General features: G+C 46.6%; 1 protein-coding gene across 6 annotated transcripts; it reads left to right on the plus strand.

The window, feature by feature from the left end:
- Positions 1–4,213: 4,213 nt before the first annotated feature.
- uso1 (USO1 vesicle transport factor) lies at positions 4,214–24,173 on the plus strand. 6 transcript variants are annotated; one of them, XM_076973936.1, is made up of 27 exons: positions 4,214–4,444; positions 5,334–5,420; positions 6,402–6,466; positions 6,595–6,671; positions 8,228–8,239; positions 8,644–8,691; positions 9,149–9,246; positions 9,469–9,571; positions 9,918–9,973; positions 10,115–10,235; positions 10,398–10,576; positions 10,714–10,854; positions 11,308–11,396; positions 11,656–11,810; positions 13,706–13,911; positions 14,257–14,277; positions 16,352–16,462; positions 16,551–16,669; positions 16,938–17,119; positions 17,592–17,713; positions 19,195–19,333; positions 19,512–19,672; positions 19,827–19,886; positions 20,226–20,324; positions 21,777–21,881; positions 22,082–22,297; positions 22,476–24,173. In XM_076973936.1, exons 1-27 carry the CDS (start codon positions 4,379–4,381, stop codon positions 22,560–22,562), a joined length of 2,925 nt encoding a protein of 974 aa, XP_076830051.1. In that variant the 5' UTR covers positions 4,214–4,378; the 3' UTR covers positions 22,563–24,173. The 6 variants fall into 6 exon arrangements, with proteins under 6 accessions (XP_076830051.1, XP_076830052.1, XP_076830054.1 ...); XM_076973937.1 differs by having other exon boundaries at positions 21,780–21,881; XM_076973939.1 differs by lacking the exon at positions 14,257–14,277.
- Positions 24,174–24,824: the final 651 nt, after the last annotated feature.

Raw genomic sequence — 24,824 nt, forward strand, 5'->3', positions numbered from 1 at the left:
AATTAAAAGGGGAAGGGGCTTTTTTTTTTGGTTTTGTATGAACACTACAGCAACACATTCTGTATATATTGTAAACACATGAACAATAAAAAAAGAAAAACAAAATAACCTCAAGCTTCCTCCATCACCTGCTGAATGTATTTGCACTGGTGGGGTTGGCAACCACCTCCATGCCAAAAAGAACTCAACAGCAATGGAAATTTTGGTTGAGGTGAATCACAACAAATTATGGTTGTTCATTGAACTTGTTTAATACACAGAAGGTGCCTTCCTCAGCTACCTTAATAGGTAGCTGGAGCCTTAGGCCAGGAGCAGATGTCATCAGGTGGTGTCCAACCTTCTCTGGGTGTTTCGGCCCTAACCACAACACCCTCCAGTTGGTGGGCCTGCAGCGAGTGGCCAGCTCACTGCCCATCTACTCCTGACTTCCAGCTTTCCTCCTCTCTCTTGCTCCAGATGCAGCATGAGGCACGTTCCGCCTCCTCCCCCATCCTGCGAGCTGCTTGCTTTTTGCTGTTCTCATCCATTCCCAAGGCAGAAAGAAAACTCCATGCAGACCTTGCTGGAAAGCCTCTGCACCCTATCTCCACAGGGAAGACCCATGCCTGCCAGCCTCTATCTCGGCAGTCTTGAGCCAGCTGTTGGTACTTTGCAGTCTTCCTTTCCTGGGCCTCCTCAACCAGGATTATCTTCTGGTCCTTGGGTGACCACAGCACTATGTCAGGGCAGAGGGATGTTTGCACCACTTCCGGAAACTGCAGCCTCCTCCCATGATCCACCCTCATCTCCCAGGAACTTGCGGCGTGGAGAATGCTAGTTCTTTTCCTTTTGGTGGTTTGTACAGGTCTAGCTCCTTCCTTAACGAAGGTGATGGCTCTCTGAGGCGTTGAGTTGGCTGGTCTTTTCTTGACCCTCTCCCGCTCTATGGTGTCTGCCAATGAGAGGAGTACTTTGTCGTAGCGCCATCTATACCGCCCCTGGGTTAAAGATGTTTTGCACCCGGACAGTATATGGGCCAAGGTCCCCCTCTTGTCGCACAGCTTACAAAGTGGATCCTCTCTTAGACCCCACATGTGCAGATGTACTGGGGAGGGGAGGGTGTCATAAACAGACCGTAATAGGAACGAGATGCGATAAGGTTCCAGGCGCCACAGATCCCTCCATGTGACTTTGCGCCTGGGCAAGTCCCATTTTGTCCAGGCTCCCTGGGAACCTTGCTGCACTGCTCTGGCTACTCGCTTCTCCTCCTCTCTGCTCCTTACTTCTGCTTGCACTATGCCTCTCCTGGTTTCTGTATTTGCACCTCCCCAGGTTTGGAACTGTGCAGAGCCAAGGCCTTGTCGGCGGATGCCCTGGTTGCCAACTATGTCCCGCAACTTCAAAGAGCTGACCGCCTGTTCCACCAAACTGAACCAGTTTGTACTTAAGCAGCCCAGTGCAAACTTATGTTGTCCCAGACGACAACAAACCTGGACTGTTCTGGTTCATCCCCCTAGTGATGGAGAATGTGTATTTTGTGCTCTGTGTTGAAGAAGGTTATGATGTGCACAGTGTTGTAGGGACCAAGAGTGGCATGATGATGAGTGGCAAATTCATAACGCAGTTGTTTCACACTGTCACTGGCCCAGTCCGGATAGACTCACTGAATGGATGTTGCTGATGGTGACGTCAGTAATGATATGCTGTTGAAGTTGTCGGAAACGTATGCAGTTGATTGCCCTAACATTTTGACAATGGTCTCTTTCTATTCTGAGGTGGATAATCGCCTTCATCCCCCAGCAAGGGGTAGTCTAGTACATGATGTAGCATGTACAGAGGACAGGTCTAAGGACAGCAAAGAAGCCACTTCTCTCCAGAAAAAACATCAGGGACAGACTGATATTTGGCAAAAAAGTACAGGGAGTGGACTGCTGAGGACTGGGGTAAAGTCATTTTCTCTAATGAATCCCCTTTCCAATTGTTTGGGACATCTGGAAAACAGCTTGTTCGGAGAAGACGAGGTGAGCGCTACCACCATCTCGTGCCAACTGTAAAGCATCCTGAAACCATTCATGTGTGGGGTTGCTTCTCAGCCAAGGGAATCGGCTCTCTCACAGTCTTGCCTAAAAACACAGCCATAAATAAAGAATAGTACCAGAATGTCCTCTGAGAACAACTTCTCCCAACCATCCAAGAGCAGTTTGGTGATCAACAATGCCATGATGGAGCATCTTTCCATAAAGCAAATGTGATAACTATATGGCTCATGGAACAAAACATAGAGATTTTGGGTCCATGGCCTGGAAACTCCCCAGATCTTAATCCCATTGAGGACTTGTGGTCAATCATCAAGAGACAGGTGGACAAACAAAAACCTGCACATTCTGACAAAATGCAAGCATTGATTGGACTGCTATCAGTCAGGATTTGGTCCAGAAGTTGATTAAGAGCATGCCACGGAGAATTGCTGAGGTCCTGAAGAAGAAGGGTCAACACTGCAAATATTGACTTGCTGCATTAACTTTAATAAAAAATAGTAACAATAAAAGCTTTTGTTACTCATAATATGATTGCAATTATATTTCTGTATGTGATAAAAAACATCTGACAAACACACATAAAAACCTGAGGGCAGCAGATCATGTGAAAATATAATATTTGTGTCATTCTCAACTTTTGGCCATGACTGTGTTCCATAAAATCAGGAATATGCGGCCGGCCAGCACCCGCTATTTTCTAAGTAAAATAACCGCTATTTTATATTTCACCAGAAGATGGGAGTAGACCTGGTACACATGAGTACACTTCGCCACAACTGCTTAGCTGTACTGCTTAGCGTGCTATAGTCCCGTCCTGATTGGCTGCCTGAGGTGGAAAGCTGTGGAACCCGATTGGCTGAATAAAGTGGAGGGCTGTGGATTTTGATTGGAAGGCTGATGGAATTTAATTTGACTGTAGTGGAAGACCATTCTGCTCGGATTTTGGACAGTTTGAGCGCTGTTGGTATCGTAATGTTATTGCAAACAGGAGAGGCGCTATTTCTCCATTAACATTTGAATATTGACATCTTTTAGCGTGGTGGTGAGGTTGAAAATTACATTTCAAACGCGTTATCACGGAATGGAAAGCATATTAAGCGAATAGCATTTTCATTACAATTTTGATACAACCTTTGCATGATCACATGAACTTGATAATTCAAATCGGGAAATACATTTTCATTTCAATAAAGGCACAAATAAAGCATCAAAATGTATGTATAAATGAGATATGAATAGACAACTACCACATTGCAAATGTATATGGAACTATTGAATTTGAATTTTGAGCTCAAAGTTGCTTGTATGAGTGGAACATGTAAATGCAAATGCGTTTTACATTTTCATTTTAATATTGAGACAGAAAAGCTTCCATACCCATCCCCCCGTCCCACGCAAACGAAAAGCAGGGGCCCCCCTCCCCCTATTTATTATAAAATAAATTCGATAATGTGCATAAAATTAGATAATGGTCGTCCCCCACAGTTTCACTTTATCAAATCTGGCCCTCATTGCAAAATCTTTGGACACACCTGCTATAGGAGATTCGTGGAGGATCCTTAAAAAGAGAAGTCTGCATCGTCCTGGAGGATTGTGAAGTGTTTAAGTTTATGATTAGCTACTGTTTTTGATAAGTGAACACCAAATCAATTCTTGTTATCTTAACAGCACATTGTTTACATGTCAATGCATCCATTCTCTGAACAGGGACAGCACAAGCAAACGCATAATTTATGACTTAGTAAATCCAGAGTTATGAAAATATTCACACATACTTTTTCAGAAGATGTCTTCGTTCTCACTACAAATGTGCTTATGTTTTTACTGTGTTAAGGATGGGATGGAGTTTTGCAGGCTTTGGGATGTGAAGAAATAGATGTACTGTAAATAAGACTTCTTCCAGAAGTGTGGAAGTGTGTCGGGGTGTGTGTGTGTATAACCCAACTGAGCTAAGATCCTGTGGGACTTGCAAATCCTGAAGGACAAAATGGCAATGTCCATGGTAAAAATCTTAATAGATTTAAGAACGTGCATGTACCAGCTAACACGTTTCGTCTCATACCCTTTGTGTAAAATGAATGCACGGTTTGGTGTCTTTTAAGTCCACGCATAGCGCTTTAAGACAGAAAGGGAAAACATGCCCGTACTCTGATCAGCCACGTATCGCCACGTCTCCGCGCATGCGCATCCCACCCCACCGGAGCGGTTCCGGGGTAGGTCGAAGAGGGGGCTGTTTAGTCTGAACACAACACCGGGCGGCTCCTTGCGTGGCTTTTCGGGCCCGTGATATCGAAGTGTGTTTCAGAAGCGTGTCCGGGAAGTGTCACTTTTAAACACCGCTCAAAGAGACGCTTAGAAAGATGAATTTCATCAGGGGCGTGATAGGAGGACAGCCGTCGGGAGCTCAACCCTCCGGTGTGGAGACTGTAAGTTAGCTTTCGGTTTCTTAGCTTGTCTTCACAGCTCCAGGGATACAGTCCAGGGATAAAGTTAACATGACTGTACTTTATCATTCTGTTAAATATAGAAATGATCTAATCTGTGAAAAACCAGGACTTATGGTGGCTGGTCAGCTAGCTAGCTAGCCTGAAGGCAACATCGTCGGGCTCGAAGTGGTGTGGCTAGCTAGCGGGTTTAGACAGCTGTGTTAGCTAGTCAGCTAAACTACTATAGCAGACTAGCTAACAAAGTTAAAACACACATTAGAGGGCGTGACAGAGAACTGAAGGTAGTTTAGCCGTTGTGGGCGTGGCCTGTGCTCGTGGGGGCGTTAACCTGTCACAGTCTGTCAGTTACCACCACGTTCACTTCAACGTTTCGCCGGCTAGCTCCCTAGATAAAGCTGCAAAGTGTTCACCAGGGCACAATCGTGGTGCTTGTGACCGTGATGTGATCTCATGACATGTATTTGATATGAATTTACCGTCGGATTAAGAAATAATTGAAGTTCCCTTTACAAACAGCTGGTTGTATTCAGTTATAGTAGCTATTGTCGTCTGACACGATGGGGTGAAGAGGGAGAGTAGAGTCGTTGAAGCGAGACGTGCCCCTTTACCTTTTAGCTAAGGCACCGATATATGACCTACCAACATATGCCATTACTATGTGTGGGAGTGGGATTCGTTTTTTGGTGTGTGTGTGTGTGTGTGTGTGTGTGTGTGTGTGTGTGTGTGTGTGTGTGTGTGTGTGCGCAGTATTGCAGAACTTTTGATGCACTGCTTAACTTTGGTTGAACTGCAGTAAGATGGAGCTATGTGATGTTATTTATATGTTATTAACTAATTGGTGGCCCCGCGCCCGCTTGTCTCACTGCAGATCCAGAAGCTGTGTGATCGCGTGGCCTCGTCCACGCTGCTGGAGGATCGGAGGGATGCAGTCCGCGCGCTTAAATCTCTCTCCAAGGTAATCCCACCAGAAGAGTGGGTGTTGCAGGTTTACCTGTCAGGCAGTTACCATTAGAAAGCCCACTGGGTTTCTAAGATGATGAAGTAGCACAGACCTAAGAAGTCTTTTTGGCCTGTTAATCAAAACTCTGACATGAAAAAAATGAATTCTTCTTGCTTAATTGCAATAAAGAATGTTCAAGTAACATGGAATTATTGTTAACGTTTCCAAACACACGTACATACAGAGATATGGGCGCTTTGGTGATTTCCTCTGAAGCGTCTGTGCATTAGCAGTCCTGAAAGAAGAGTTTAATGATCCAGTGAAAAAAATGGTAGCTCCTTGTACTGTAAAGTACCATTTATGAACTGTGAATGTTCCATCATACTGAGATCTATAAATGGGTATAAAACACACGGGTACCATGGTAATCTAAATGTAGGGAGTGTAGGAGGAGAGGGGTCTGTTTACACGTCCTCTCTCTTGTCAGCGTGGGACTGAGAGCAGGAGGTAGCAGTGCGTCAGTGGCCTGTCAGCCGTGCCTAATGGGCTTATCAGGCCAGACTGGCAGGCTGAAGGACAGACTGGAGGTGGGCTCACAGTGAGCCCAGCAGGCTGTCCACTGACTCACGGACGCCACGTAACAAACCTCGTCCTTACTAAACACAGTGGGCCACACAGGTTCAGGTGGGGGTTCTACCCCCAATACAGGCCTACACAGGCTCCGGTCACTAATGTCATATGCAAATAAGGACAAAATGTGCTATCACAATATCAAAAGTAGTAAAATCCACCAGCGATCCACATTTATGAATGAGGAAACAGGTTGCCACTGTGATATTTGCTCTTAGCACATTTAAATCAGGAGTGATGTTATAGCCTTGGACTCTAATTACAACATGGAGCACACAGCCAGAATGGGGTTTGAACCCCAGTGCCCTGGGAAAGACAGTGTTGGTACCAAGCCTTGACCACCAGTACGCTGCCCCTTGTTTGCAGAAATATCGCATGGAGGTGGGGACCCAGGCAATGGATCACCTGATCCGCATCCTGCAGACAGACCGGTAGGCCTAGCAGAGTTCACCTGCTCCAGCACAACTCTTACCCTGAGAGCATCTCACTTGAAGTGTCTAGAATGGTGCAGTTCAACGGGTGAACGTCTTTGTGTTTTTCCCCCCCATCATGCTCACAGTTCAGACTCTGAAATCCTGGGTTACGCTTTGGACACGCTGTACAACATCATCTGCAATGATGAAGAAGAGGATCAAGGTATTTATATTTCTCATTGTCAGCTTGCTCACAGTTACAGTTGTTACCATTGTAGTTATCAATGGGAGCGATTCCTACCAATTTTAAATAGTGATTGTTAGTTTTATTTTTTATTGTGAGTTATGGTGAATATGGAGGGAATGGCTCAGGCTTTGATATCATGGCAAACTGAGGTGTTACTATGAAGTGCTAAGGCAAGTGTCATATTTCTGATCTGAGGTCAGTGTGAGTGTCCCTCATGTTACTATGAAGTGCTCAAGCATGTTATATTTCTGATCTGAGGTCAAAATTATGCTTGTGCCGATCCGATATTTGCAAAAAATGCGTATCGGTAGGCATGAGAAAATGCCGATCCAGACTCCCGATCCAGTTTTTTTAAAGTCCGATCCGGGCACCCATTTAGATAATCCATTCCAGTTTTTGCTGTGTTTTCTCCAATGAGAGTAAAATCCGGTCCGCATTTTCCAGCACACGAGCATCGCATCTCCCCAATTTAGCTCAGTGGCATAACGTAAACGTGCCATATTTGTCAATTGTGATTTTTTTCACCGCAATCTAAATTTGTCCTCCGCAGTCAGAACACACACACACACACTAATGATTGCTAGGGGGCTGTGGTGCACACATGCCCAGAGCGGTGGGCAGCCCTAGCCCGGTGCCTGGGGAGCAGTTGGGGGTAGGTGCCTTGTTCAAGGGCACCTCAGTCATGGCCTCAGGCCTGGGAATTGAACCCATGACCCTCCGGTCACAAGACCAGTTCCCTACCACCAGACCATGACTGCCCCTAACCATTAAGACCGCCGTGTAAATTTGAAGTTAACGGTAAAATGTCAGTTGTGTGGGATTATTTTACCTTAAAGGACGACAGAGACGAAGAGGTAGAGTGCAACGTATGCCACAGTAAAGTCAAGAGTGGTGGTAAAGTTGTAAAAACTTTTAATACATCTAATCAAGCATTTAGCGAAATAACACCATAAACAACAAGAGTTTCTAAAGAAAACCGAAGACAAAAAGAAATGTCTTGCACAACTAACACTGGCAGAAATGTTTGTGAAGCGTGACAAACTGCCACTGAACAGTGCCAAAGCCCAGGGAATAACAAGAGTTTGTTATTTATTATTTTGTCTATTTTGAGTTTATTAATTGCTAAATAAACAGGTCAGCTTCTCCTTACCAACCATTGTGTATTATTCAAACACACCTAATTCAGCTGGCTACTTGTTATCAAGAGTAAAACGCTTTTCAACATGAGTTTGACAACAAAGTAAGTTGGCTAAATAACTTTAAACTTTAATACATGCTCGGATAGGCCGCTATCGGTATTGGCTGGTATCGGATCGGAAGTGCAAATAAATATCGGTATCTGATTGGAAGTTCAAAAAGATGGATCGGGACATCTCTAGTGTGAATGTTCCTCAAGTTACTATGAAGTGCTCAGGCATGTGTTGTATTTCTGATCTGAGGTCAGTGTGAATGTCCCTCATGTTAATATGAAGTGCTCAGGCAAGTGTTATTTCTGATCTTCCTTCTCTTTTCTTCCATGTTTAACCCTCCAGATGAGTCGGAAGGTAAAAGCCTTGTTTGTTTGTTTGTTCTTGTTGGTTGGTTTGTCTGTTGACCCTGAGGCAGGACCTTCCTTCAGGCCTCTGCTTGCTGCCTGCGGTCTTATTTTGGCTTTAGTCTAGTTGCCTCATAGAGCTGTGGCCCAGTAAACTACGCCATGCAGGTCATCTGATATTTGTCAGTAATCATTAATAAATAGCGTCATGCATTTTTCGGTCTTGTAAATTGGACAAGTTAGTAAATGTGGCACAGTGCAAGGTTCTGGCTTCACAATCGCTTTTTCCATCACAGAGTATTACACAGGACTAGTTAGCAGTGTAGCATGTAGATGGAGGAGTCTGTTGTGAGTGTTTGGCTGTGCGCTGTGTCGTATGTAGGAAGGGCTTCACTCTCCATCTTCCTTTTGCAGATACTGCTGCTCCCGTCTCGGCCAAGAGTAAAAACGTAGCAGCACCCGGTCAGTGGCGAGCAGGGTGTTTAGCTAGAACTGCTCTGGAGGCTTATTTAGCTCGATCTGAAGCCTCCACTAAACTGGGTGGTTAATGTTTAATGGGTGACAGGGTTTACCTTACTTTTTCGTTTGTGTTTTTTTTCACCTACTACTCATCCCTGCCCAAATAACAGCAAAGCTATAATTTCTGAGCTTCCTCACCCCTGCTCTGGAAATAACTAACACACAGAGCCATCTGCTTTCTCTGCATGTTATAGGGAAAAAGTGCTTTAATCACCTGTATCTCCAACATCCATCCTGTCTGCTGTTCTCACACTGTGATCTGACGTTTTTCTTCACCTCATTCACCAGCAACAAAGAACTCATACAGAACTGCGTGGTTATTCTTTTTTATCTGTCTCTGTCTCTCTATGTCTGTCTGTCTGTCTCTCTCTCTCTGTCTCTCTGTCTCTGTCTCTCACAGAGGACACCCAGAAGAGGCAGGATGACGTTGGAGCTCAGTTCACTGAGCGTTTTATCCAGGAGCCTGAGAACATCACACTGCTGCTGTCTTTGCTGGAGGTCAGTCCGTGATCACTGCCAGCTCAACTCTACGTACCCCCCCCCCCCATTGTCTTTCAGTTAAATTCAGTTAAAGGCAATTTTATTGGCAAGACTGTATAATATACATGTAAAGCTCTAAGGTTTAACTGTGTGTGGATGAATGTCTTCTCCGAACATAGCTGCACTGATAGTAATATTTCTCATTTTCACTCACTCACAAACACACACACACTCTCTCAGGAGTTTGACTTCCATGTCCGGTGGCCCGGTGTGAAGCTCCTCACAGCTCTGCTGAAGTGCCAGTGTACCCAGCTGCAGGGCATCATCCTCGTCAGCCCCATGGGTGAGTGTGCGGATGTGTTCTCCACCTGCCCCACGCCTCTCACAGCCAGCCACTGCAGGACCGAACGCACCCACCCCTCACACGGCAATCCACACAAGGGAGTGCATGACCATCACTCAATCACGCGCATAGACGTCGTCTCACTGGCCAGCACTTAGTCTCACACACGCGGTCAACACACACGTGTGCACACTCCTGTGTGATGTTGCAAAGTGGAGTGGGTGAGTCTGTATGAGCAGAGAGAAGCGTGTGTGGACGGGTGTGTGCAGCAGGAATAAGGTGCGGTGGGTTAATGTTAATGCTGATGGTAAGTGTTTGTTTGTTGTGGCTTCGTTTGGCTCTGCAGGCGTTTCCAGGCTAATGGATCTGCTGGCTGACTCCAGAGAGGTCATCCGTAATGACGTAGGTACCACGACGCAGTAGCAGCAACCCACCAAAAGGGGGTGCCAAGAGGCCGACAATACCCAACATGTTGCTGTAAAACACTGCTCTTTCCCCAAAGATATCAGTTTTAAAACATGAGTTTCCTCTTTTCTTGGACAGGGTCTTCTCCTGCTGCAGCAGCTAACCAAAGGCAACGCGGCCATCCAGAAGATCGTGGCATTTGAGAACGCTTTTGAGAGGTTGCTGGACATCATCTCAGAGGAGGGCAGCAGTGATGGAGGTGCGAACCCGCCTGTTTGGCTGCTCTATCTCTCTCTCTCTCCTCCTGTGCTGAGAAGCAGAGATCAGATCCTTCCCGCTCCTCCCGTGTGTCTCTCACTGAGGACAGAGGAGGAGCCTGGCTTCATCTGAGTTAGGAGTTCACTGGCATGTTTGTGTGTAGGTATTGTGGTGGAGGACTGCCTGCTGCTTCTGGTTACTCTACTGAAGAACAACAGCTCCAATCAGAACTTCTTTAAGGAGGGCTCCTACATCCAGAGAATGAAGCCATGGTTTGAGGTGGGAGACGACAACTCTGGTTGGTCAGCACAGAAGGTCACCAACTTGCACCTGATGCTGCAGGTGAGGCAACGCTCACGTCACTCTCCAGTCCTGCAGGGGGCAGCATTGTGGTGGAGAGCACTTTCATGACTTTCATGAGTGAGTGTGACTATTTCACGTTCTTCTGCTCTAAACTGTATGCATGCTCTCTCCTCTAGCTGGTGCGGGTACTGGTGTCCCCCGTGAATTCTCCGGGGGCGACGTCGAGCTGTCAGAAGACCATGTTTCAGTGTGGCCTGTTACAACAGCTGTGCACCATCCTCATGGCCACCGGCGTTCCTGCTGACATACTCACTGAGGTCTCTCTCTCTCACACACACACACACACACGCACACACACACACACACACACACACACACACATTATTGGTCCCTACTGTTATATGCCTGCGTACATACACACGAATACACACTTGCCAAGGTTAGACCCTACTGCTGTATGTATGTGTGTGTGTGCGCGTGTGTACACACTCACCCACCCATACACACACCAAGGTCACAGTGTACACACAAGCATAATGGGTGTACATACACACACACACACACACTCACACACCTGTCTTGTTGGGTTTCAGTCTAATCCTCCCTGGGAGCATCTGTGTGGCAAAGATCCCAGAGACGTGCGCAGTCCTTCTGTTAGCCCTCAACAGTGTCCATCAGTGTGCTCACTTAAAAGCACAGAAACTAGGAATTGAAGACGAACTTTGCCTACAGCCTGTTTTAATCCTGTTTTGGGGGTTTTTGTTATGCAGACAATCAACACTGTATCAGAGGTCATCCGTGGGTCACAGGTGAACCAAGACTACTTTGCGTCAGTCAACGCTCCATCCAACCCACCACGGTGAGACTCCTCCCACTGTGCTAGTGAGACTCCTCCCACTGTGCTTGATTGGCTTTTGTGTGGGATTTTGCGCGCCATCACGCCACAAGCTGATTTGGAGGGTCACGTTTAAACAGTAGCGTGTGTGTGTGTGTGTGTGTGTGTGTGTGTGTGTGTGTGTGTGTGTGTGTGTGTGTGTGTGTGTGTGTGTGTGTGTGTGTGTGTGTGTGTGTGTGTGTGTGTGTGTGTGTGTGTGTGTGTGTGTGTGTGTGTGTTCCAGTCCTGCTATCGTGGTGCTGCTGATGTCGATGGTAAACGAGCGGCAGCCGTTCGTGCTACGCTGTGCTGTGCTCTACTGCTTCCAGTGTTTCCTCTACAAGAACCAGAAGGGCCAAAGCGAGATAGTGGCCACTCTGCTGCCCTCCACTATAGACGGTAAACACTACCACAGCCCTCCACTACAGACGGTAAACACTACCACAGCCCTCCACTATAGACGGTAAACACTACCACAGCCCTCCACTATAGACGGTAAACACTACCACAGCCCTCCACTATAGACTGTAAACACTACCACAGCCCTCCACTATAGACGGTAAACACTACCACAGCCCTCCACTATAGACGGTAAACACTACCACAGCCCTCCACTACAGACGGTAAACACTACCACAGCCCTCCACTATAGACGGTAAACACTACCACAGCCCTCCACTATAGACGGTAAACACTACCACAGCCCTCCACTATAGACGGTAAACACTACCACAGCCCTCCACTACAGACGGTAAACACTACCACAGCCCTCCACTACAGACGGTAAACACTACCACAGCCCTCCACTATAGACGGTAAACACTACCACAGCCCTCCACTATAGACGGTAAACACTACCACAGCCCTCCACTATAGACGGTAAACACTACCACAGCCCTCCACTATAGACGGTAAACACTACCACAGCCCTCCACTACAGACGGTAAACACTACCACAGCCCTCCACTATAGACGGTAAACACTACCACAGACACTACCACAGCCCTCCACTACAGATGGTAAACACTACCACAGCCCTCCACTATAGACGGTAAACACTACCACAGCCCTCCACTATAGACGGCAAACACTACCACAGCCCTCCACTACAGACGGTAAACACTACCACAGCCCTCCACTATAGACGGTAAACACTACCACAGCCCTCCACTATAGACGGTAAACACTACCACAGCCCTCCACTACAGACGGTAAACACTACCACAGCCCTCCACTACAGACGGTAAACACTACCACAGCCCTCCACTACAGACGGTAAACACTACCACAGCCCTCCACTATAGACGGTAAACACTACCACAGCCCTCCACTATAGACGGTAAACACTACCACAGCCCTCCACTATAGACGGTAAACACTACCACAGCCCTCCACTATTGACGGTAAACACTACCACAGCCCTCCACTACAGACGGTAAACACTACCACAGCCCTCCACTACAGACGGTAAACACTACCCTCCACTACAGACGGTAAACACTACCACAGCCCTCCACTACAGACGGTAAACACTACCACAGCCCTCCACTACAGACGGTAAACACTACCACAGCCCTCCACTACAGACGGTAAACACTACCACAGCCCTCCACTACAGACGGTAAACACTACCACAGCCCTCCACTATAGACGGTAAACACTACCACAGCCCTCCACTACAGACGGTAAACACTACCACAGCCCTCCACTACAGACGGTAAACACTACCACAGCCCTCCACTATAGACGGTAAACACTACCACAGCCCTCCACTATAGACGGTAAACACTACCACAGCCCTCCACTATTGACGGTAAACACTACCACAGCCCTCCACTACAGACGGTAAACACTACCCCAGCCCTCCACTACAGACGGTAAACACTACCACAGCCCTCCACTACAGACGGTAAACACTACCACAGCCCTCCACTACAGACGGTAAACACTACCACAGCCCTCCACTATAGACGGTAAACACTACCACAGCCCTCCACTACAGACGGTAAACACTACCACAGCCCTCCACTATAGACGGTAAACACTACCACAGCCCTCCACTATAGACGGTAAACACTACCACAGCCCTCCGATATAAACGGTAAACACTACCACAGCCCTCCACTATAGACGGTAAACACTACCACAGCCCTCCACTATAGACGGTAAACACTACCACAGCCCTCCGCTACAGACGGTAAACACTAACAGCACTGTCTCTCCTTTCTGTCCCCAGCTCTCCTTCTTTCTGTCGTTTCACGCATCTCCTCCATGTCTCCCCCTCTCTCCCCCAGCGAACTCCATCTCCGCGGGGCAGCTGCTCTGCGGGGGCCTGTTCTCGGCCGACTCTCTGTCTAACTGGTGTGCCGCTGTGGCGTTGGGCCACGCCCTGCAGGACAACCTCACCCAGAAGGAGCAACTTCTGCGAGTGCAGCTGGCCACCAGCCTGGGCAAACCACCCGTCTCTCTCCTCCAGCAGTGCACCAACATCCTGTCCCAGGTAGCCCCGCCCACCACCTGCCTATTTAAGCAGTGCAGCAGCACCCTGTCCCATCTACCTATTTCTGCAGTGAACCAATACCAATATGGTGTTGCAGGTAGCCCCGCCCCGTCTCACTGTTTGATTGAGGTTGATGTACCTTAAGCACAGTGATGATCCAGTGTAATTGTTGAAAAACCTGACACTGGTTCACCATCTCAATCGGCTTTGGCTAAATGACAACAGAATGTATAAACGCAGATATCATCAGACTTGTCGAACTTTTGCCATTGGTATGTGTGTGTCTGTGTATGTGGGTGTGTGTACATGTGAGAATCTGAACCGAGTTGCGTTGTGATTTTGCAGGGTGATAAACTGAGCCGCCGGGTAAGTGTGTGTGTGTGTGTGTGTTGTGGGCAGCAGGTTGTAATGGTCTGGCTTGGCCTCGCTAGGGTGCCCCTCCCCTTTCTGTTGATGTATTGGGGTGCTTCTGTTTCCCTCGTCCTCCTCCCTGTGTGTATCCTGCTGTTTTATTGTAACTGACTGACTCTGGTTCTGCACCTCGACAGCTCACTGTGCTCTCTGGGGCTTGTTGATTTGTAGATTTTGTCACTGCCATTCACCTTCTATCCTGTAGGGGGCAGCATAGCAGGGTGGACAGTGACTATTGGTTACCTCACTTCCTCTTTCACCAACACTAAAGACTTTAATATTTGTGATTACTTTGTGTTGCCTCCATCTGTTTGGTTTTGTGTTACACCATTGGAGACGAAATTAAAAAAACCCCAAAAAGCATCGTCGTTTAATATTCACGTTTTTGCACAACTGCCCAACCACCAACACTGCTCCTTTTCTTTTGGCATGATCCTGTGGGTTTAGTCCTCCAGTCCCCTCTGAGAGCTGACCTTTGACCCCGCGGTCACATGTTCAGCTTCGACGCAACGCACCGCTAGTCACTTGCTCTCACAGACCAAAGAGAACAATTGTGTTGGATAGCAGAGCCCCACTGCTTGAAGGAACTGAGATGTCTACACCAGTTGAACAGGTGGATATTGTTGTTGTGATCAATAGAAGATGATGCATTAAAACTGCAAGATTTGAAGACTGTACAAGATTTGGGTTAGTTTCAGAGGCCTGGTCCTGCTTACGTTTGCAGTCCAGCACGGACACAGACGTTTGCTTCCACCAGCTCTGTTCAGGCCAGTTCTGCTGTCAATGGAGTGAGGAACACGCTGACCGCAGAGACATCTCCACTCTCACAGTGAACTGCTGCTGCTGTGGGAGGGAGCGCCCCCTAGTGGTGTGGGAGGGAGCGCCCCCTAGTGGTGTGGGAGGGAGCGCCCCCTAGTGGTGTGGGAGGGCGCGCCCCCTAGTGGTGTGGGAGGGAGCGCCCCCTAGTGGTGTGGGAGGGCGCGCCCCCTAGTGGTGTGGGAGGGAGCTCATTGTTCCTCCTTATACATTCTCCAGTGTTACTTGCTCTTTTGAACAGGGACAGAAGGAACGACACTGTCCACACAAACACACCACTTTTTGTTAATGTCCTGTGATGACACAATTTATTAACACTTCTGAGATGCTGCTTGTGTGGTTGCATGGTGGTTCTAACATTGTTACGGTGTTTGCTCTTTGCTGTTTTTAAAATAACCCCACTGGATTCAACAAGCTTTTGGTTTTGAGGGTTGTGTGTTGACCTAATATTGCTTCACGGGTGAACCAGCTGTTGCATGTAGTTGAACTACATATACCTTTGCCTATCCAGCACATCCTGTAGTCTTATGTGCTGCTAAAGAAAACAGTGGTGTAACCAAAACAGCAGAGGTATGGTGTGTCAGCCAGGTTATTCCCCATAATATCTGTGATTGAGATGAGCTTCATCACTACCACAGTGTTTGCCTTCAGGTTGTGATTAAAGAAATGGCCCTTCATCAAATCACTGTATGCATTGTGAGTCTTCTGTCGGTTGCAATGAGTGACAGAAGTCATGGGATTCAACAAAATGATTTTGGTTCAAGTCACACAGGACAGTTGTTAACACTGCCATCTAGGGGTCAACCACATTACATACTGTAGCAATGTAACTGCAGTATCAAGTTTATTTGTATATTTTGCAGTCTTGATTCAAGCATAGTGTAGAGCATGTGTAGAGCATGCCTGAGACTAAAGACTGTGTTTGACCAATCAGCAGCCAGCTCTGACTATGATGCACTAAGATGGGCACTCAAGGATTTTGGGAGGCTTTGGAAACAATTTGGGTCTTTTGGACACTTTCGGTTTTCAGATTTGAATAGCCATCAGCACTTCTAGCCTTCCATCAACTGCTTTGCCCATAACTACACTAGGATAACATGCAGAAAGGATGCTGTGGTTGTGTAAAACAATCCTGTTCTCTCTCTCTCTCTCTCTCTCTCTCTCTCTCTCTCTCTCTCCCCCTCTGCATGCGTGTTCTTCCGTGCGTGTGCAGGGCAGTAGGGTCCAGACGCGGGTCGGCCTCCTCGTGCTGTTGTGCACATGGATGAGCAACTGTCCCATCGCTGTCACACACTTCCTCCACAATCAGGATAACGTTCCTTTTGTATCCTTCGTCTTCCTGTGGCCTGTGGCTGACGGAGGAGTGGTGCACATGTGCAGAGGTGCAGTTCCTTAACCGCGTGTGTCTGCAGCTGACGGCTCAGATCTCGGAGAACCTGGGAGAGGATGAGAGGCTGGTCCAGGGCTTGTGTGCCCTGCTGCTGGGCATCTGCATCTACTACAATGACAACTCGCTGGAGAACTACACCAAGTATCACTCACACTCTCTCTCTCTCTCTCTCTCTCTCCCTCCCTCATTCACTCTCTTCTTCTCTCACTCCTTCACTCTCTCCCTCACTCTCTCATGTACTCCAGCAGCTCTCTTGTACACTTGTATTCTTTCCCGTCTCTTCTTGTTTGAGCTCCGTTTTCGGCACCTCCACTCTGAAGCTCTTTAAGCTTCTCTGTTCTGAACTCTGAGCAGCTCCCTACAGCTCCCTGCTGACCTCATTTTCTTTTCTCTCATCTTTGTCTCCCAGAGAGAAGCTGAAGCAGCTGATCGAGAAGCGTATCGGGAAGGAGAACTTCGTGGAGAAGCTGGGCTTCATCACCAAACACGAACTGTATTCCCGTGCGGCCCAGAAGCCCCAACCGACCTTCTCCACCCCCGAACACATGCTGTTTGACCATGAGTTCACCAAGCTCGTCAAGGAGCTGGAGGGTCAGTCCTGCAGCCTGCTGTGTCCCTCACATAGCGAGAAATCCTCTCAACACTGCTCTTGAAAACTAATCAATTTAAATGATGGCTGCCTGGCACTGTGTCAGTGTAGCTTGTTTGTCTAGATCTCAGACTCACTCGTTATAAATTTTATGGTATATGGACTGAACGCTTATGTTTATTAGCTTAAAAATTGATAGTGTGCTAATGTGCATCACTCGTATTACTTAAATCAATGGGACCTTTGCACTAGTCATTAAAAGATTAACTTACTACAGATCGTAGCTGTTGTTTCAGGTTAGTTTACTTGATATTTAATCAGTGTGCAGGTGTTCACCTTTCGCTTTAACCGTATCAGGCTTTTGAAACCTTTGAACCTGACGTTCCCTTTGAATGTTAGTGTCAGTATTGATCGTTTTCAGATTACTTTTCACAAGCCAGACACAGTGTGTCCTCATGGTTTGTTTGTTTCTAGGCATCATAACGAAGGCGGTGCACAAGTCTAGTGAGGAAGAGAAGAAGGAGGAAGAGGTGAAGAAGACTCTGGAGCAACATGACAGCATCGTCACTCAGTACAAAGAGCTGATCAGAGAGCAGGTGCTGCTACACCCATCTCACTTCCTGTAGCTCCTCCACCTCCACCTCCATCACCATCACCTTATCAGGCCTGATCCCTGGAAGGTCTTCAAGCATGTTTTGGGTTCATCTAGCTACTCTGGTTTTGCTGGTTTAAATCCGTGATCAGTTTTGTAACTTGTATACCATTCATAATTATTCACACATTCTTCTCATGCTTTACACCACAACTGGTTTACAGGTCTTTGTGTGTAATTTTCACAGTTTGTGGTTGCGACACACACAACTCTAGAACTGCAGTGGTAAACTGCATAAATGTCTCAGTAATATTTGGTTTTCTTCTCTTCAGCTCTCTGGAGCTGACTTGAGCTCTCAACACAGATTACTCAAAACAGCCATCATGAAATTGTAGCCTTCATAAATATAATTTACGATTAACGATTTAATTGTCTTTTGATTGTCATTAAAATAATGAGGTCACCGAGCATGGGTGGCTAAGTTTAAGCATTCAGAAGCAAAACACATTTTGCCCACGTTTTGTTGCTTCTGCTGTGTGTTTTACACAGTGTGTCAACCAATGTGCAGAATTGCCTAAAGTAATATCACCTAATGTAAATGACCTAAAGTAATGGAAACACGCTTTAATTAATGCAAGAGAGGCTTGAACTCATTTTCGGGACTGGGCCTCATCTATAAATGAGCGGTGCTTCAAATCAGCCATTTTTCTCCATTTTTATTCCTATACAGGGTCAAAATTCACATAAACAAAATCTTATCGACCTCTCTGCCTCTGTCAGAAAGACAAGTATGTGATGATTTTGGCTTGTGGTTTGAGTAATATTAAATTACATACTCTTTCATTACTTCTTGGCTGTATTAATCACTTGGCTATATGAAACGCCAGTGAAGTAAACGTCAGACACCAAGCACTGAGCTGTCGGCTCGTTCGCTGGGATGACGAGCACCAAATTCATATTGTCTTTGATGGACAATCATCACAGCATAGTTCAGTAATCGTGATCATGCAATTATGTGTTAAGATTCCAGCCCTGCTTTTGTAAACCGGGATGTGTCTAAAAGTAAAGGTTTTAATATATAATATATTGTAAATAATAGTATTAGGATTTGTAGTCATAATGCAATGATTATACGGGTGAAATGCAGCAACAGATTTAGTTGTGATTTATAATATTGTCCTCGTAGAGCTTGAATATAACTCCTTTTAGATAGGAAATGTACCAAATTCCAGCCATATGTATTTTCAGTTCTTTCATCTACTAGTTCCTCTAGCTCCGCCTTCTGCTGCTCTTCCAACAGCTCTAGCTTCAGCAGTAGCAGCTCCTGTAGCCCCGCCTCCTGTATGCCCGCCTTCTGTAGCCCCGCCTGCTGTAGCTCTGCTTCCTCCAGCTCCTGTAGCCCCGCCTCCTGCAGCTCCTGTAGCCCCGCCTCCTGCTGGTGTAAAGCAGTGCGCTCACCCAGATTGCCCTGTTGTGTGGTTGCAGGACACTCAGTTAAATGAACTGAAGGAGCAGGTGGCATCACTGACATCACAGAATGAGCAGATGCAGACCACCCTCACACAACAGCTCTCCCAGATCCAGCAGCACAAGGACCAGTACAGCCTCCTCAAACTCAAACTAGGTACTGCTGCATTCAAAATAAAAGTCCTCACATAAATGAGGTCCAGATTACACATGTACACATGGTATTTCACTAGTTTTGGGTATTGCAATATGTTTACAACTCTAACAGCTCCACTTAAACATGTTGGCTTGGACATGTATTGGGTTGACTCTGCGTGTCTCTCTCTGACCCCCAGGAAAAGACAGCGCTGTGTCTGGACAGGCGGAGGGAGCCCAGGAGAATGGGCTTCAGCTGGAGGAGCTCACTCTGCTCAGAGACGAGCTGGAGGAGCTACGCAGACAACACGCACAGCTGCAAACACAACTCGCTGAGAAGGACACGCTCATCGCCAGCCTGGTGTGTGTGGGTGGGGGTGTGGGTGTGTGCCTGTGTATGTGCATGTGAGTCTTCAGTGTTTGTGAGACTTGTTTGTTTTTGAGTATTTTGAATGTTTTGATGTTTTTGCTGAGTATTGGTGCTGGTTTGTGAGTGTTTGGTTTGTGCTGTGTAGAAAGCCAACGGCGAGAGGTCAGGAGAAGGATCAGAAGTTGAAACCGCAGAGCTTCTGAAGGTAGGAGAGTTGCACCTGAGAGCCAGCACACACACACACACACACACACACACACAGTATAATTTATACACCGATATTCCTGCAACCAGGTTCCCAGATCAAGGTTGAAGGTGATTCTCCATTGGTACTAGAATTTAGCTCATGGCTGGACTTGGACCATGGTCAGGAAGCACCAGAGATCAGAGCACTTAGACATCCATTACACTCCACATATCACCCATCACACATAGATCACATTGCAGCATGTTTTAGTCCACTGACTTCCATTAGAATCTCCTTCCTGGTTCTGAAGATATAGGTGAGAGAACTCTTGCTGAGAAAGGTGGTGTTGTCTCCCAGGAAGTGGAGGCGCTCAGGGTGCAGGTGCGGAGCCAGGGGGCGGAGATCTCCACCTTTCAGAGCGAGAGACAGGAGCTGCAGAGGAGAGCTGACAGTGCGGTGAGCTATTCCCAAACTCCACCCCAGAGGGGTCACATGCTTCCGTTCTCCCAGCATCCCCGGGTGTGTGTGGGCGGCTGTTTTTACTGTTTTGCGAACAGCATTGAGACTGTTCTTTCCTGCAGGTGTTTATATGTTAATGTGCTAAGAGCAACTGCGCTATCTGTCCTGTAAGGGTGTGTGCACGCGCGTTTGTGTGTGTGTTTGTGTGTTTGTGTTTGTGTGTGTGTATGTTACTGTTGAGAGTGGTATAGACCATTTTGATGTATGTACACAGAAACGAAATTATTTTGTGGCCAGAGGTTAATTGGTGGCGGGTGATAGTTGACGTAGTTGTATCAGGCATAGGAATATAGCGATATAGACTCTCTCTTCTCTCTCTCTCTCTCTCTTCGTGAATTATGTGTTTTATTTATATATTGTGTGGTGTTTTATGTATTTTGGATGTATTGTCTATATGTAAAGCATTGTCTGTGAAAAGTGCTATATAAGTAAATTTTACTTACTTACTTACTATAGACTATCCTGGCACCATCTCTAGTTATTTTAATAGTTTACCAGCAGAAGTCCGGATGTTGTACATGAGGAGTTCTCAACCAGTCGATCACAATCAATAGATCTATCTTCCAGCTCTCATGTGTATCGTTTCAGCTGTACAAGTCTGGAAACCATACACTAATAAATGAACACTTAGCAGTGGGGTGAGTTTCGTGAGCTGTAAGCTACTCACTGAGGTCAAAGATCCGAGTGGCCAGAGTTGGTACCCAGATATCTTTGTATACCTTGTGCACACACCCAGCCTCTGTACAAAACCAACACTCGAGACACACACAGTCTTCACACCTTGAGTCGTTCATTTTTTTCAGATGGTTTTATGTATTATAGGCCAAGATCCTGCCTAGCCAGTAACAGGAACATGAAACACAGTTGTACAAACAAATCAAACTGCAAGAGAACTCCATGTGCATGGCTGGGGTAGAAATAACTCGTTTTCATTATTTTTATGTAAATTAGAACAACGTAAATGAGTAGAACTAATATCTAGGTGTATGTAGAAGTGTTTCTATTAGCTCTAAAGGTTCTTTCATGCTGCAGTGCTAATGTAAGACTACAGGAGAACTGTTCTGCGTCTGCCTGAGGCGTCTTCAATGACTGTCCTCTTCACACGCGTGTCTTCAATGACTGTCCTCTTCACACGCGTGTCTTCAATGACTGTGTCCTCTCTGAGATTAATATTGGAACTGCGCTTGTCTTACTCTTTTGAGACCATTATTATAACTGCTTTGTTTCCTTCAAGGATGTGTTATTGTTCTGAGAGCAGTATTGGAACTGGGCTTGGCTTCTTCAGGGGTGTGTTACTGATCTCAGAGCAGTATTGGAACTGTGCTTGGCTTATTCAGGGGTGTGTTACTGTTCTGTGAGCAGTATTGGAACTGTGCTTTCTGTCCCCAGCAGGCAGCTGCTGCAGTCAGTGTGGTAGATGCGGGGGCGGTGTCTAAAGTGGCAGAGCTGGAGAGCAGACTCTCTGCGCAGACTGCAGATACACACAGACTACAGGTGTGACACCCTCAGTACACACACACACACACACCTCCACCTGACCTCACTTGTCCTCCACTCTTTTGTCATCATCTTTTTAAAAAATGTTCCCTTTTTTACACTAGGTGTGTGTTTACTTTCTAGCTTGTCTCTTGCTGTCACACGTCACTTGCTCTTCACTCTGACCCTGTGTACGTGTGTGTGTCTGTCTGTCTCAGGAGGAGCTGCGAAGTCTCTCTGACAGCAGGGCCTCTCTGGAGAAGGAGCTAGCCTCAGCCACTAGCACAGCAGCCATCCTGCAAGCAGAGAAGAGCAAACTCCAGCAGGAGGTTTCCGAGTCCAAGAAGGAGCAGGATGACCTTCTGATGCTGCTTGCTGACCAGGACCAGAAGATTCTGAACCTCAAACAGAGGCTGAAAGATCTTGGCGAGACGGTAGGCCCCACAGTGCAGCTCTGCCTGCTCTCATTCTGTTTCATTTGTTATTTTATTTATTGGCAAAAAATGTTTTAACATTGTGTAGGATGGAAACCGCATTCGCTGGTCAAGTCTTCTCAACTAAATAATTTTTCACATATGACTTTGTGGCTGTGATGGCCCTGTCTTCCTACAGATTGAGGATGAGGATGATCTGGATGCTAGGGACCAGTCTGAGGAAGATGATGAAGAGGAGGAGGAGGAGGAGGAGGAGGATGAATAGAGGGACTCAATCAGTTCATCATAATGGAAGGAAAAGTGAAAGGGATCCACGCTCCCTTCCACACCAACGCTAATCGAGGGAAAAGCAGTAGATTGGAGATTGAGGAATTTCCCACAATCCTCTCTTTCTGTTTACCCTTCCAGCTGACTCCTTTGTTCATTTCTGGTGTTTATTTCTATATTTGTTGACTGACCAGAGGATATGTTTTTCCCGTGTAATTCTACTGGACGATGAGAGGCTTTGTGTGAGCTCTCCAGATACTGCTAGAGACATGCTTATATCTGGACATTTCTCTGTCATCTGGACATTGGTAAACACACACGCTCATCTGAAAAGATTCTTGTTTTAAGTTACAAAAGAAGAAAACTGCAGATGAGACACCGTAACTGGAGATATAAATATACAACAGAAGCTCCACCTCCTGTGGCTTTCTTGTATGTTTATATAATGGGTGTTTTTATGCGTTGAACCTACAAAGGCAGTTCTTTTTGTTTCCCCCTTCTCCTCTTTCTGATACAGTCCACCTGAAGCAACCGACCTGGTGCAAGTGTTCCATTCTCATACTGTTGGTCACCTCAGGGAAAGGCCTCCTGATCGGCCTTCCCAAGTGTTAGTGAGTGAGGGTGTGTGTGTGTGTGTGTGGGAGTGTGTGTGTGTGTGTGTGTGTGTGTGTGTGGGAGTGAGAGAGTTAGCTCTAAGGTGTGCCTTCCTTGCGTTGGTGCACTGGTGAAGTCCCACCATGTTGGCACCTGTCACAGACCATCTCTACACAGCATCCAGGGGGCAGAGTGGGGAAACCCCCACCTTGATTGGCACCTCAGAACACCAACCTCTTCACAAAGCTGCTGTTCAGTGATGTCCAATACCCTCCTCAACACCCCCTCCTCTTCCTCTTCTTCCTCCTCCCCCCAAACTGCTGCTGAAACGCACACATACATACACACACACACACACCTGGCCTCCTGTGTGCTGCCCTCACCTGCCTCCAGGGGTTCTGCTGGGATGATACATTCAGGTTCCTTGTACATTATCAGAGCTATTTTTGCAGGCTTCTTCAGGTCTAGATGTTCACATGTTTAATTTATAGACATGCATAAAGTCACACCACTATACAGAATAAATTCCCTTATAGATTGTGGCTTTTTAACTCGTATACTTGAGAAGATATGTTGCAGTTAGATTGCACTGCATAGACATTTACTCAGCTTCATCTTGTGTTTTATCATCTTTAGGACAAAACAGGATGATGGACTTGATACATGTTTGGCTAATCCCACAGAATCGTTTACTATAGTTGATTTAATCATTAAATAAAAGTTCATATAGTTTATGAAGAGACGGTTAAAAACAGATGCAGTGTCTTGGGGAGAGGAAATGTTAACTGTCTTAATTGTCGGTGTGTCAGAGCTTTGAGTTTAATTTCACAGTTTTAATGTGAAGAGTTCTTAAACAACCCGGCTGAGGAGTAGACTGAAACTTTATGAAACTTAAAAGAGCAGCAATATTTCCTTTCTGAAGTTAAACGGATGGCTCGTCGTTGTAAGGTTGTTTTGTGTAGGTCCCTCTGTCTGCTCCATCAGGCCGTTTTGCATAAAGTTCTCATGAACAGGCGGCAGTCTGGCGTGCTTGTTTCTTTCCTCTTACGCTGTAGTGTGTAGGGAGCCACGGTGTGGACCTCAAACCTCCACGTGGTCCAACATCTACCGTAACGCTCATTCAGCCCCCTTGTTCATCGTGTTGTTCATTAATATACTCTCTTGCATTAAACCAGTCGTTAAAAAGACTTTTATTGATTTGGACACTGGTTTAAAGTTAGTCCGACGCAGAAACGTTTGAAACAGTCGTGAAATAAACACTGGATCAGTCCGGGATTATTGGTGACGCGCGTTTGTTTCAAGACTCTCAATCTTTGAAAACGCGGCTTCAGGGGGAGTAACGCTGTAGACGTGGTTTATTACCCCCCCCCCCCGGATGGGAGCCACAGTGACTAGTGACCTATCTGGCAGCACATTAACAGTGAAGAATGTTCTTCGCTCCACAGCAGTAGCCAGAAGCTGTGGATCCATAGTGCCCGTCATGCAGACGCGTGTCGTGTTGCAGCCTCCGTCTCTGTCGTGTGAGGCGTGTATCGTGTTACGACCAAAGCGGCTGTTTGAGGCACGATCGGAGTCTTCTGCCAGTGTTGCGTTCTGTCGTGAATCCTACCTGAACGGTTGTTCCAACGGCTCCTGCGCGTGCACACTGCATACGGTTTCTTGTGGT

This window comes from Brachyhypopomus gauderio, chromosome 15 (genome assembly GCF_052324685.1).
Source record: "Brachyhypopomus gauderio isolate BG-103 chromosome 15, BGAUD_0.2, whole genome shotgun sequence".
Classification (NCBI taxonomy): domain Eukaryota; kingdom Metazoa; phylum Chordata; class Actinopteri; order Gymnotiformes; family Hypopomidae; genus Brachyhypopomus; species Brachyhypopomus gauderio.